Raw genomic sequence first — 13,850 nt, 5'->3', positions numbered from 1 at the left:
ACTAATAGCTTCACTTGCTATAAACTATGTTTTAGAGTGTTGGTTTCTATTGACAAGGGTCTTAGAGGTTACTTAGAGGGTTACTTAAGGGTTACTTAGAGTTTGTTACTACGAATTATTCAATCCAGGGCTCTTTTAAATGTGAGGGTGGGCTCCATTCCCTCCTTTAACCGCAATTTTTCATTGAAATTCAATGTTGGCATAAATATGCTTTGAGAATGATATTCACCCCTCAAAAAAGGTGCACCGCTTAAAAAATTTCCCAGGAGTAGGGAGAGAAGGGTCTGAAATACCAATAACGGATTATAGGCTCACCATTTCCAAGTTTTCAATTTGAGCTCTGCCAATATTTTTTTTTGGCAATATCCCCCACGGGCACTAGCAGAAGGGCAAAGAGGGAACACCCCTCTCTGGAAGAAATTTGTATGAATAAAAAAAACTGTATAAATAAAAATTTAAAAATAAATAAAAATTTGCATAAATATTTAAATCTTGGTAAAAAAAACAACAAAGTTGTTACTAGCACCTGATCCCTTGCCTACCCTCATAGGTGATTTCGTGGCGGTGTTCATTATGTCTCCACCTCAACATTTGTGCCGGTATTCATATGAATATTTTGCAAATAATTTTGTATGTTAAAGGGAAAAACTTTTCTGCGATAAGGGGGGAATCACCCCACAGAACCCATATTACCAGGCTGGTGCAAGATATCCCAGGTATTGAAACATGACTAGAAATTCATTTCTATGCCCTATCCCTCTAAGCCTCCCTCTATATATCTGGAGCCTCACAGAGACTTAAAAAATTTGGGCAAAATAACGCACTTTTGTGGCTTCAGGTACTGTCCCCCTCCCCACTTACTCAAAGACCTGCCTTATCTCAAATAGTTGATTTGCACATATAGATCTCTGTATGCAGTTTTACTAAGCCTCGATCGAATCAAATTGGTCAGATAAAGCTGTAACATAAATCCATGTAGACTACTGACCTTTTTGTTTTTGCATGGACAACGTGCATCTTTAGGAAGGAATACGTCGCCCCATGGCATTGAGGCCTCTGAAACTAGGAAGATCAATACATAACACATCGATAATTTTAAATTGATGGGTTTTTTCCAAGTTTTCAGTTGATAGCTTTTCCTCGCTCTTCGGGGAAAAATAGTTGTTTCGTTCCCCAAAATGGCAAAAACATCACTTTGCTGTGGCACAATCTTTTTTGTTACTGAAAAAGGTCACTAGAACGTTAAATTTCGGTCTAATTACCCCTTTTTTTGGAAATGAGGTGAATTTTCATAGGAGTGAGTGTCATATATTTCGATTAACCGTAAAAATTAGATTCTTTGATTTATGTTTAGTTTTCAATCATTCCTTTTTTAGAGTTTTGGTTCCTATTAGCACAAGTCATTCCTTGCTTACAGTTCGTTATCATGAGCTGTTTGATAAGCTCTTTATTTTTGTCATTCCAGGCATTGGCCTCTGTTTGTTATTTTGGGGTTAGTAATTACTGTGTGGATTAGCAAAATCTAAATAAGCATGGGCTCAAAATTGCAAAATTTTGGTAAGTTTGAGTGCTCTAGAGGAGGGTGCGGGTAGGTTACTTAGTAAAAAGGACTTCCCCGATTTTATGACTATATTAGGAGATATATTAGGAGATCTGGTGTTCTGGGAGTAATGAGAAATCGGATGGATTTGAAGAGGAATAATGGCTACCTTCCTTTGCTTGCCTCTATTCATGGTGTACAAATTGTATTCAATGGGCCTTTGTGGCTTGAGGCTCAATTCAGGTTGGTGACTCGGCCATAACAATAATGGACAGGGCCGTGTCTGGGGGGAAGTTGACTGATTTGATCCCCCCCTACCAAACTTTGTATTGAAAATCCTGTTACGACCCTCGTAATTGGGTATGAAAACTATTCAGTATTAATTTAGAAAGTAGTTCATTCCCCCTCTTTTCCACTTTTAGACTTATAGTAGTAAAGTAAGCATGGTCAGTTTGTCTAAACCAGAATCATACAAGGATTCTCAATTATTACGGTATGAAAGACAAAGTGGACCAGTCGCCCCTCCATCTTCCCAATACCCCATCCTCAACCAGATTTTACCAACTAGGTATGTATGATTTACCTTGTTTGAATTGAAATCATACAGGGATTTCCAACTTGTATGATAGGAAGTATCAAATGGGCATGGTCTCTGTAACGCTACTTCAACTGCCAACTTTTAAAAAGAAAGATAGGCACGTTTTATATATCTCCAATTCGCTTGAAACTTACAGTATCTTGATCCAGTGGGACATGAGACGGATGATTTAAAAGAAATGTGCGCTGCTACTGTGATCGAAACTTAAGGGGTAAGAACTTCTGAGTGCAAGGGGACAGAGGTGACGATTTTTCTGAGGCGCAGTCATTTCTGAACCCAACCTCTTCCCTCTACCTACTGTAGAAAAGTACATGAATCCGCTTAAAATTTGATGGACACATAGCTACTGTCGAGGAGACCTCACAGAGACATTTCAGAATGCTGGGTTTTTTCGGTCGAGGTGTTAGTAGGCATCAAAGTTTCAAAAGATGAGGATATCTGTAAATATTAGTATGTCCGATAACATAATCATCGAGGATAACTGAAAATTTGAAGGCTGCTTGCGCCTGCACAATAAAAGTCTCTTTACCTGAGATTTTTATTGTTACCTGAGATTTACCTGAGAAAATCTCTTTGCGTTTAGATACGTGTCAACCAAACTTAATTGAACCTCGGTCATTGAAACTTTTTGGTCACATCTCCGGCAAGCTACCCTCAGAGTGTCCTAATACCATGTAAACCAATAAAAATATTTCAAGTTCCAATTTTTGCTTAACCGCTAAAGCTTATCGCCCGTTTGCTCGATAGCTTTGCTACCTCACACTTTGACCCAAATATGTTCCTCGATAGCTTGGATGCCTTCTTGTAATGATAGTACTGTGTGATTTGAGGTATTAAGACACTCTGTTACTCCTCCACCCCTCCCTAGCTCCAACACCAACAACATTGATATCTCTGTGCTAATTACTTTTGAAACTTATTTTTGATGAAAACGTGTGTAAGGTTTTGATTTGTATCTTACAATAAATTAATCGAGAATCACTTCTTCTCCACAACTAATTTTTGTTGTTGAGATAATTTAATGATTTTATTCAAAAAAAGCATCCTTAAGAAACTGGAAATTATCTGTAAAAAAGATATTAATTTAATTTTATTTAAAGATTTCACAGCAAAACTCTTTTTATAAATAACCTAGACACCCACGTATTTAAGCACAGTCGTAATTGCGACAAGACAGAATTTGAAAAGATTCTTTTAATAAATGATGATTTAAGACACATCTATATTCAAAGGTACCCATGAGCTGGAGGTGGGTAGATGGCTTCAGCCCCTACAATAAATTCTGCAGATTTCTTCTCCGCATGATTAAGAATCTCCTAAAATTTAAATTTCAATGCAACAATTTTTGTTAATGCGTTACGAACGCTTCTGTAATTAACACATAATAAATATGTGAGATTCAAAAAACGAATAAAATTGATTTAAGAAAATATTTTCTAAAAAAAAAGTTTTTCAAAGGAAAGTAAAGAACGATACTGAAACCTAAAATGAGCAAAAATAAAGCCATATAATAAGTCAAACTGAAAACTAGCAGAAATCACTATGAAAGAATAAATGAATCCTAAATGGAACCAAGAGTAATCAAGATGGCCTTATAGCAAATGGAAATTACCACAAATAAAAGTGGGGCTAACGCCTCTGAAAACTCTTAAAGGTCAGCGTGTTATTTCGGCTTTACTTCAAACTGTATATATTTTAAACAGTTTTTGTTGTGTATCATTTTCAGTAAAGCCAAATGGGAAGAGGTGGTAGTCCAAACTTGATTTTGGTAATTTTGTTTGTTTTACACTACTATTCATTTTAATTTCTGCTTGATTTATGTTTCAGTTTGTCATTAATAGTAATATTTATGTTTCTTATAAGTTTGGCTTATTATATGACTATAAGTTCTTGATCCAGGCTTTAATATCCCTTTGTACTTTTCTTTGAAAACTATTTTTTGGATTTTTTTAAAATTAATCCTAAGAAAAACCGAGGGTATGGCAGTTCATGACATTGTTTAGTAAGGCCCATCAAGTAAGAAATTCTTGTATTTTGTTTTCATATACTCTAGTCTTGATTTCTGCGCGACTTACAGCGCTTCATTTAAGATTTAATGAATGCTGTTTAAATAATTAATTATACTTACGAGGCATTCGTTAACTGGCTGACGCTTTATTTGCTCCGTGCTAATCGGCTGTCGTAATGATGAAGCGACTTCTATACATTCTAATCCCTATTTGGCTTTGTGATTATTCTAATTTGTAGGTTTGTAATACTGGCATGAATTGCAACCCGTAGTATTGATCTTGACCTCAAATTGAGACTTAAGTGTACCAAGAAAACTTCCTGGCAGAATATAATTTGTACTTGGCTACTTACACTGGTTCAGTAACCTGGTAGGAGAACAAAGAAGTCAGCATGGGCTCTGCAATTAAATCTTAAAGGTTTTAGAGTTCATTAGGTTCCTTCGTTATTATTATACGAGCCATTTCGAAGATTCCCCACCTTCCACGCCAGGTGAAATAATGTTTATTTATCAACAATTGTGCACCAGCATCACTTTCAATCGAGTCAAGAAGCTCAGTCAGGTACAAGAGCCAAAAGGTTCAGTGAGGCTTAAAAGTCAAGCGGCTGAGGTCCCAAAAATAGTTTTTTGTTTCTATTGGGACCCATCAGAGAGATCCCTCCAGCATATATAGGGCTTGTTAAGATAATGGATCGTTGTGTTGCTTTGAGGACGAAATTAATGTGGTGCTCCCCCTGGGTCTGTTTTTGGTCTAATTCTGTTTCCTGTCTAAATAATGGATTTTAATGTAGCCATTACGGTCCTAGCTGCTCCTTTGGAAGATTGAGATTTAAGATAGAAAACTATATTGCCTGGTTTCGCACACGGCACACAATTAACCAAAGTTGCCGAAATAAAGAATGTATTCATGATATTAACTAGGAAATACGTACCTAAAATTGAGTGGCGCCAATTAACCAAATTCAGAGGTGGGAATAAACTTTTCAAAATCAAGGGGGATGATTTTGTTGTTTTTCAGGATTTTCAACTAAAGTACCCAAAAAAACATTTTTCAATGAAAATACTGAAAAAAATCATTTTTTAAAATCTTGGGAGGAGAAATCTCAGTGGGATTGAATGCCACCCTCCCCCTCCCTAATTGACGCTACTGTTAGGATTGAGAATTGGATGGAACTATTTACGCTCTTATTAAATCATAAAAAAAAATTCTTGTTTATGGAAGATCACCTGAGTATTACTCAGAGACTTGGAGGTAAGAGAAATTATTCGGATGTTGTAGTGATAGCTCGAAAAAAGTCCCTTGGGTATCTTGTTGATAAGTGCTTATCTTTTAATGCTAATGCTGGATTAACTCAAACACAAAATGTTGGTTTGATACATAAACTGAAGACTACCCATTGCAATTTGAAATGTGTGCACGCTTCTTCTCTGCCTAGTCTATTCAAAGCTTCACTCTTCAGCCATCCTATGAAGTTATAATTCCTTTAAGTTATTTCTTTTGACATTTTCCCCACCTCTTTGGTGGAAAAGCAGCCTCTCGTTTACCCCCAAATGAATGGCAAAAAAACACAATGTTTGACAGTGTTTCACCCTTTGTAAATCACGGCCTAGCCTTTTCAACTTTTATTTGATTTTATCAATGAAAAATGAGATAGAGCTATATTTTTTAAAGCTTGGTTTGATATACGGCTAGTCAAACAAGCACAAAAAACTACCCTTAGCATATCTGAAAAACAATATGCCTCTGGAAAACATATCTTCCTCGGCCTTTGGAAGTTCCCATGTTTCATAGCCGGTCTTGAACAGTATCGTGGCTTCCTGTATTCTAATCTTACTTCAAGGACGTGCCTTGGCTCTGATTTTTACTGTGTGTCTTGGTTTTACTATATCCCCTATCTTTACTGATACTACTGCCCAGTTAAGTGAAGCTATCGACTTTATCGATCATGCCATTAGTTTTTATCATTTCTTCCGACTCATTTATTCCTAGTCTAAGTAACTTAGTCTTCTGAAAATTAATTTCCAAACCTACTCCTGCACCCTAGATGATCATCCTGCAATCGTTTGGAAGATCTGAGTCTCGGATACTTTAACCTTCCCATCTGATATCGTCTTCACTTGTAGCCTATACCGTGTTACTTAGGTAAAGTCCATTAAAATTATCCATTTAAACGGACGTAGGACAAAACCTTGCTTTACTTCTGATTTCGCACCAAACCAACTGCTAGCCTCACTTTCTAACATAACCGCGGTGATGTTATTCTCCTATATACCACTAATTTCTTATTATACTTATCAGGTATACCTATACAAGGATAGTACCTTCACTTTTTTTTTTCTTCTTTTGTCAGTGGAATCAGATCCCTTTTTGTAATCCGTAAACATGAAGTCTGAATGGGTCGGGTGATTTTAATTATTAATTTAGAAGTGAAAGTTTAACAGACAAATCCTCTTCACTTCATAAAAACGCATTTTTCTTCTCTTAAAAAACTTTGCAGCATATTTTAGTTTAATAAGTATCATCATTCGAATTAGTTTGTATCCTACAGAAAACAAGCTAATGCCTCTGTAATTACTACACTAATTCTCATCATCTTTCTTATAAATGGGTTTAATTAATGTTTTTTCCACAAGACTGGGTACTTTTTCCTTTCTCAAAAATCACATACGTAATCCTCAGTATATTATCTCAACTCCGCACCCGCCATATTTTAAAAACTCATATTCCACGCTTTAAACCCCTGGGGCTTTAACCTTTTTCAATCTTTTTGGCACTGTCTCTAACTTCTACTTGCAAAATTAATCTTTCTTCCCATTCTAATTGTTAAACAGAAATTACAGCAGTTACTATTAATACATCTTACAACTATATCACGATTAATACACTCGAAATAATTCGCCCTCATCTCCTTGGCACTTTTCTTTATCACTGATTAAGGCCCTGTTCCTACTTTTAACCGGAACAAGTCTAGGCTGACTACTTCCTCCCAATTGCTTCCCACCGATGTAATATCTAGCTATTGTGGTGTTTGGCTGCATCTTCCAGATCCTCTGCAAGTTTATTCATGGCCTCCATTTCAATCCTCCTTAATTCACACTTTAATGTCTTGTCTGCTTCACCTCTTATTCTCACAAGATCTATCACTCAGGATAAGTACTTACAATTTTTTTGGAGGCAGGGTGTGTGCTATGCCTCTCTTCCTTGGTTCGCTAATAAGTTAGGGTTGCTATCGAGGATAAGTAAGGCACATTTGTTTTGGATGAATTCAGGAGTGGCATTGTTAGAAAAGAGTGAAGCTGTGTAGAAAACTTTTTTTTGAGTTTGAAAGGTTGTTTGTTATACGGGTGGGTATCAAGTGCTTTGATCTTTTATTGGCTTTGTAATTGGGGTTGATTATGACGGCTTGGGAATGAGAGGATAAAATATATGTTTGAATTTAGTAAGAAAATTATTATGATTTACTTTTTATTATTATTCTCTCATAGGCTTCCTGACAAACTCAACCTTTAGGGGAAGCAGGAATGCGTAACTTTGTTGTGTTTCATTGGGTGTCCCCGTTTATTAAAAAAAGGACAAAATATGTAATTCGATCGAGACGCTAAGGACGAAGCTTTCTTTTCCGATAGTCAGATGCGTTGGCTATTAATATGCTAACAAATATGTCTGTTGGTCACACGCTTATCAAAACCGCAACGAAAATTTACCAATTCAAGCGTAAAAAAGCTTTAGGTTTCAACACGGCACGCCTTTCTGTAACTTTGTTGTTTTTTATGAAGGATTACCTTTTATACGTACGCTGCCCTTGAGGCACCATATTGTTTGTTCCTTTTTTTATGCATTATTCTTTGGTTTAGACCTCATTTAGGAGGGGGCGGGGGCAAAGCCAAGGATTTCCACGACTACAAGAATGACGACCATAGAAACTTATCAATCTTATCTATAGGTGAAAGGTTGTAGAATAGGCAGCTGTAAAATCAAATTAGCACGTTTTCTGCCTAGATTTTCCTAGGAGGTTCTTTGGGACCAGTTTTCGTTAAAATTCCTCCACCCCTTTGGACTTGTTTACTGCAGGAGCTCCCCTTTTGTTTTATTTTCCCTTTCTTTAGCACATAATCTATGAATCTTTGCACCTTCAATGAGAGAGAAAGCTTTTGTTTGCTAGCATTTCTTCAAATGGTATCCCTTGTGCAAAAGTATGAAAACGTTTTAAAAGTTATTATCTTTTGAAAATGGCTGCACGTCACGTCTTTTTGGAGATGCGAAGGGAGGTAAGAATCTTGCTTTGGGCGGAAAAAATCCTATTTTTATGCTGTTTGAATTAAAATTTTACCTTTTTATATATCTTTGACGAATTTCCATTTCAAAGGGTTTTGGTTCTGCAGGTTTCTCCATAACAGTCTGTTGTTCTGTATCAGCTACACGCGCTACCCATTTTTAACTGCATCACCCTTTTCCTAGTTTTACCAACCCAATAGCTTCCCCGTGGTTTTCTTATTAAAATGATTTTTTTTTTTTACTGAGATTTGAACTAAATCATCTATGATATAAAAAAAGAATTAACAACAAATATAAAGTTGTCGTTTACTCGAAAGTTAATGTCTTTGGTTATTACATTTTGTTTGACTCCATTATTGAAGGTCAAGAAAATATGTGGTCTTGAATGAAAAATTTGACCTAAACCCTATTAGTTCGCAAAATTGTTTCCTGATATTAGAATATAAAAATAATAAGTAGTTTTTTTGTCATCTAAAACTATAAAAAGATCAAGGTCGTCATTATTCTTGAAGTGTAGTTTTAGCTGTCTGCTTTAGAACCTCTTATAACTCATTATATTTTAAAAATTATTTTGGCTTATCCTTACAAGTAACACTCGCTTCGCTTCACTGGGCTCGCATAATGTCATTCCAGTTCGAGTCTTCTTAAATTTTCTTATTCAGGGATTTTTTGCTTGATGCCTGTATGTTGGCACTTTTTGTCACCTTTCTCCACTGGCTCAGGTCTTCAGCCCTTGGTAATGACAATCTTTATAACTCGTGCGTTTATCACTCTTGGAAAAAAAATCTGTCTATGGGAAACCGATTTACTTTCATATATAAATAGACCAAAGATAAAATAAATAATAAGCCCGATTATCTCTATAGGTAGACCATTCAACTCCCAATCGTAAAGTTGCAGGTTCGAACCTGGTGTGGTTTTTTTTCGTTGGCAAAAATAAAAATCAAGGTTGTATTCATTTTTGAGTAAAAGTTGTATTTAGGGAGTCGAAAGAGATGTTAGCCTATTTTACGCCTCCAGATGGTATAAAGAATGTGATTTAAAGGGATGGAGAACTTTTCTCTCTGCAAATGAGTACCGGTATATTCTAAAGTTATAGTTTCTGTACGTCTACGTAGTTTTGTCTCACAACTTGGTAAATGACTTGAAACCCTTCTGCAATAGTTTTGTTGGGGGAAGGGCGAGGGGGAGATAAGACTTCAAATTTTTGTTGTATGTGGGGTGATTTCTCTGATAATTTCAAAGAAGTATACGATAAGCTTTTTTACGACTGTCGTCCTGCAGGCTTCGCCTTAAATCCCTCCAAAATGGAGTTGTCGGAGCGAGGGCTTCAATTGCAGCTTTGTAATAACTAGAGGAATCTAATACAGACGCTCTAGTTTAGAGATAAAGAAATGCTTACTATATTCCTGGTGCTGCTGAGTTCGGAGGAGGCAATTTTGGATTTTATTTTGGGTTAGCGAAATACCTATGACGAGCTGATACATAATTCCTTGCTGAAAAACCCTGCACATCAAAATATATTACTTGCCGTAGCTATGCCGCCGATTCTAAAAATATTGCAAAAATCGATTGGTTTGTTTTGTCATAACAATCGATACCAATATTTTTAATTAGAACTGTATATTTTTCTTTCTACTTTACAGCGTATTCTTTCAAGGTCCTTAATTTTCATATAAGAAAGTAAATTGACTTTCACTCTCACCTTTTCCATTGTTCTACACAATAGAAAACTCATATCTCTACTCCAGCTAGTCAATGACTTTTGCTGAGTCGGTAAATGAGAATCTTGAACGTGGAATTATCCAAACCGTAACTAATTCAGCTCATATGCATTTTTTGTCAGCATTGGAATGCAGTACATATCAGAGAAATAACAAGTTGCCGGATTTGTTTATGGTGAAGTATATGCCGATATGTATGTTAAATAGGAATAATGAATTGAATCGATTATGGATTCTGCTTGTTCTCCTTATAAGTACTCACGAATTGTCCAAAATTCGAACCACGTTGATTGTAAAAAAAAAAAAAAACAAGTTTTGTGTGCCTCCAGTTCAATATTATATTTTTAAAACAAGTGATTTGTTGAAGAGTGAAAAAGAGGTCTCTCCCGACGATTGAAATTTAAAACGTTGCTAAATGACAAGGTGTGCTAGGAGACTCCCCCCCCCCAAAAAAAAAACTTTTCTTTATCTGAGACGGTTTTGATCAGCTCTTCGACATGAGGGTTGCAATCAGGGCCGTCATGCATGGGGGAGGGGTACGTCCCCTCTCCCGAATGTTTTGGCCACTCGGTAAAAAAAATAAGTTGGTAAAATCGTGAAGAGAGGCGCCATGATTTTCCGCAACTTTATATTCCTGGTGCTGCTGAGTTCGGAGGAGGTAATTTTGGACTTTATTTTCGGCTAGTGAAATACTCATGACGAGCTCATAGGTATTTCATAAGTATTCACGGGTATTCTGCGTCGCCGATTCTACAAAAAATAACGTAAAGACGATAGGTTTGTTTTGTTATAACAATCTATGCCGATATTAGTGACGCCGCTAAAATTCTTTGTTTGGTAAAATAAGGACCACAAAATTACTGACATGTCATCTACAGAAAGTTAACTTGGTCGGTAAACGCAGCAATTTTACCGATTCCTGTCGTGAGTTTACAGATGGTGCCACAATTTTCCACTTGGTTAAATAAAGAGCATTAAAATAGCGTCATAAATACTTCATTTGATCGCAAAGTCCAATAGGCGGAATAATAGATGAGAAACGATAGTAGACCGAATAAAGAGACATTTACGGAGCAAATTTTACAGCTAATAAGCGTGCGACGAGTGCCATTCTCTCACTTGTAGATCATATTCAGTAGCACAAGGATGGTGATAGTGACGTAGTTACCCAACTAAATAATTGTTACTCAGTTACCCAAGGGAAATAGTAAGAATCATTTTAGAAAAAAAAAAATCTTAACCTGGACAAGCACAAACGATGGTATTTCAAAATACGAGTGCCATTCTCTCACTTGTAGATCATATTCAGTAGCACAAGGATGGTGATTGTGACGTAGTTACCCAACTAAATAATTGTTACTCAGTTACCCAAGGGAAATAGTAAGAATCATTTTAGAAAAAAAAAATCTTAACCTGGACAAGCACAAACGATGATATTTCAAAATATGTGCATAGAGTAGTTCCGATGCATCAAAAATAGGGATAATTGATAAGTGCTTTATGTACATATATAATTGCCACGAGGATGTAAAGAAATGTTTGTAAAATGTTAACTGAAGATAAATCTGAATACAATATTACAGATGGATGAAATTTTGGAAAACAGAAATAAATTCTTAACGAGTTTTGTTTCCTGCTATAATCAAGCTAAATCTACCATATTCGGTGTAGCTCTTAGTATTGGTACCAATGGAAAACTTTTGGAGACGGTAAATTTTTAAAAAGGAAAGGTAATCTCTTAAACGACATTGGCGTGCCATAATATAAAGAAAGAAAACGACCAAAAATGTTTTTTTTTAAGGCCAAGCGAGAATACTGAAAAAACACACAAAGCGAATGTTACGAGAGGAAAACCGCCTCTCTTCTTCAGCGCGAACAAAATAATATATACAAGGAAAATACCGAAGAAAAAACCAAAAAAACAAACTCAATAAGCCAGTGTTAAAAAAAAAACAAAATTAAAAGGTAAATAAAATTTAATAAAACCCAGCAAAATTATAAGAATTAAAACCAAATACCTAACAACCACAAAGTGAGGCATTCGCCAATACCCGCGATAAGCACAAAAAAGTAGAACTGCTATCGACGGATACTAGCCAACAACTGAGAAATAACAGAAACAATTCATTCACTCAAAACAAAATGAACAGCAATTAAATATCGGAGAACTATGTCATATGATTTCTGATTTTAGTAATTACATTCCTTGCAGACACCCTTCGTGACCAAAGAGGTTGTTGACGTGTTTGATTATGTAATTGGGAAGGTGGTTCAAGCTATATTTCAGAGATGTACTAAAGTATTAGCTTCTCTTTTGAGAAAACCTAATATGACTTATTTTTTATTAAACCACCGGAATGTCTGTTCAAAGCTAGACCTAAATGTTGGTATTTAAAAATTCCAACAGCTTCTCTGTAGTGCTGGACAATACCTTTGTCCTGTGAAATTAAGCTAGCTTGGTTAAATAAAATAGTATGTTCCGGGTTTACCTTGATAAACTTGGGAACTGATAGTTTTACTGGGTCAATGATAAGGAAGTGTAAATGTTAATTTTTCTTAATGTGTTGTTAATTTTCTTAATGATATGTGTTCTGAAACCGCTTTTACGTACGGGGGACCAAGATAAACCAAATTTTCCTTTTTATCTTTAGGTTTGGGCTGAATGGTAGACGAATATTCGTTACAGTCATAAAAAAAAACAGTGATAGTTTTTTGGCTTGTTGAATAGATTAGAATTATTTTACTCTTTTAGATTCTTTCTTGGCTGTGTCGGAAAGGTGAATCGTCATTAGCTATATATCAGAGGTTCCCTGAAAATCTAACAGATTCGAGAAATCAACAAAGTACATTTGCAAGATTCTATGTAGCAGCTATTGTGAGTTATTACTTTTGTTTTTTATCAACCCTATTTGCATTGGTCACAGTGAATTTTAGTTAGAACAATTCCACTGCCTCATTTTTTTACTGATAAACCAAGTTGGTAATAATAGGGTTTAGAATGAAATATGTAAGTTTTAGAGGCTAGGTAGGGCTCACTTCTTTTTGTGTCAACAATCCGGCATAGAAAACTCAAATCGTCCTCTTATTTATTGCCTAATCTTATTTATTTAAGGACTAAAATATACTTGACATATGATATTTAATAGATACCTAAATGTCATTGATGTATGTGATTATAGGCACAAACATTTTTGGCTCTAATGCAGAAGGTAGGGTCAAAGTATTTTTCCTTGTGTAGTGTCGAAATGCTAAAGGAGGATTCTTAAGACTATATTATGCAGCTTCAAGTCTTTTGAACTCATATTGAGGTAGGGTTTGTCCCTTCTCTTGTCTACAGATTTGTATGTGACTTTCTTTCCGTTGGTATAGGAGATACTTAAAAAGATGAAAACAAAAGTACTGAAATTAGAGATTCTAAGAAACAAGCTCAGATAGAAAATGTATAAAATTTAGCTGAAAAGATATACACATATGAAAGCCTAGAAAATTTTTGGGGGAAATGGGAGAGCTTACTAATTGTAAAGTTTAGAAACACGGTGACTCTGACTCAGAGCACGGTTGGCTCTGCTCATTCTTCATAACGTAATGATGCAACACTTGATATCCGTTTGACATCATTTTGTGATAGATTGGAATGATAAACCACAGAATAGTGGTTTACATGAATGTAGCAGCGGAAGAAAAGAAAGTATAGCTTGACTTCT

At 35.7% G+C, this 13,850-nt stretch overlaps 1 protein-coding gene across 1 annotated transcript in view; it reads left to right on the top strand.

Moving 5' to 3' along the window:
- Positions 1-13,850, top strand: part of LOC136038761 (uncharacterized) — a 264,699-nt gene that overhangs the window by 148,928 nt on the left and 101,921 nt on the right. The window contains exon 10 of the mRNA XM_065722136.1: positions 12,899-13,021. Coding sequence (XP_065578208.1) covers positions 12,899-13,021 — 123 coding nt within the window. The remainder of the gene's footprint in view (positions 1-12,898; positions 13,022-13,850) is intronic.

This window comes from Artemia franciscana, chromosome 18 (assembly GCF_032884065.1).
Source record: "Artemia franciscana chromosome 18, ASM3288406v1, whole genome shotgun sequence".
Lineage (NCBI taxonomy): Eukaryota > Metazoa > Arthropoda > Branchiopoda > Anostraca > Artemiidae > Artemia > Artemia franciscana.
Note: the sequence above shows the minus strand (reverse complement) of the source record. Positions and strands in the feature narration are given on the sequence as shown.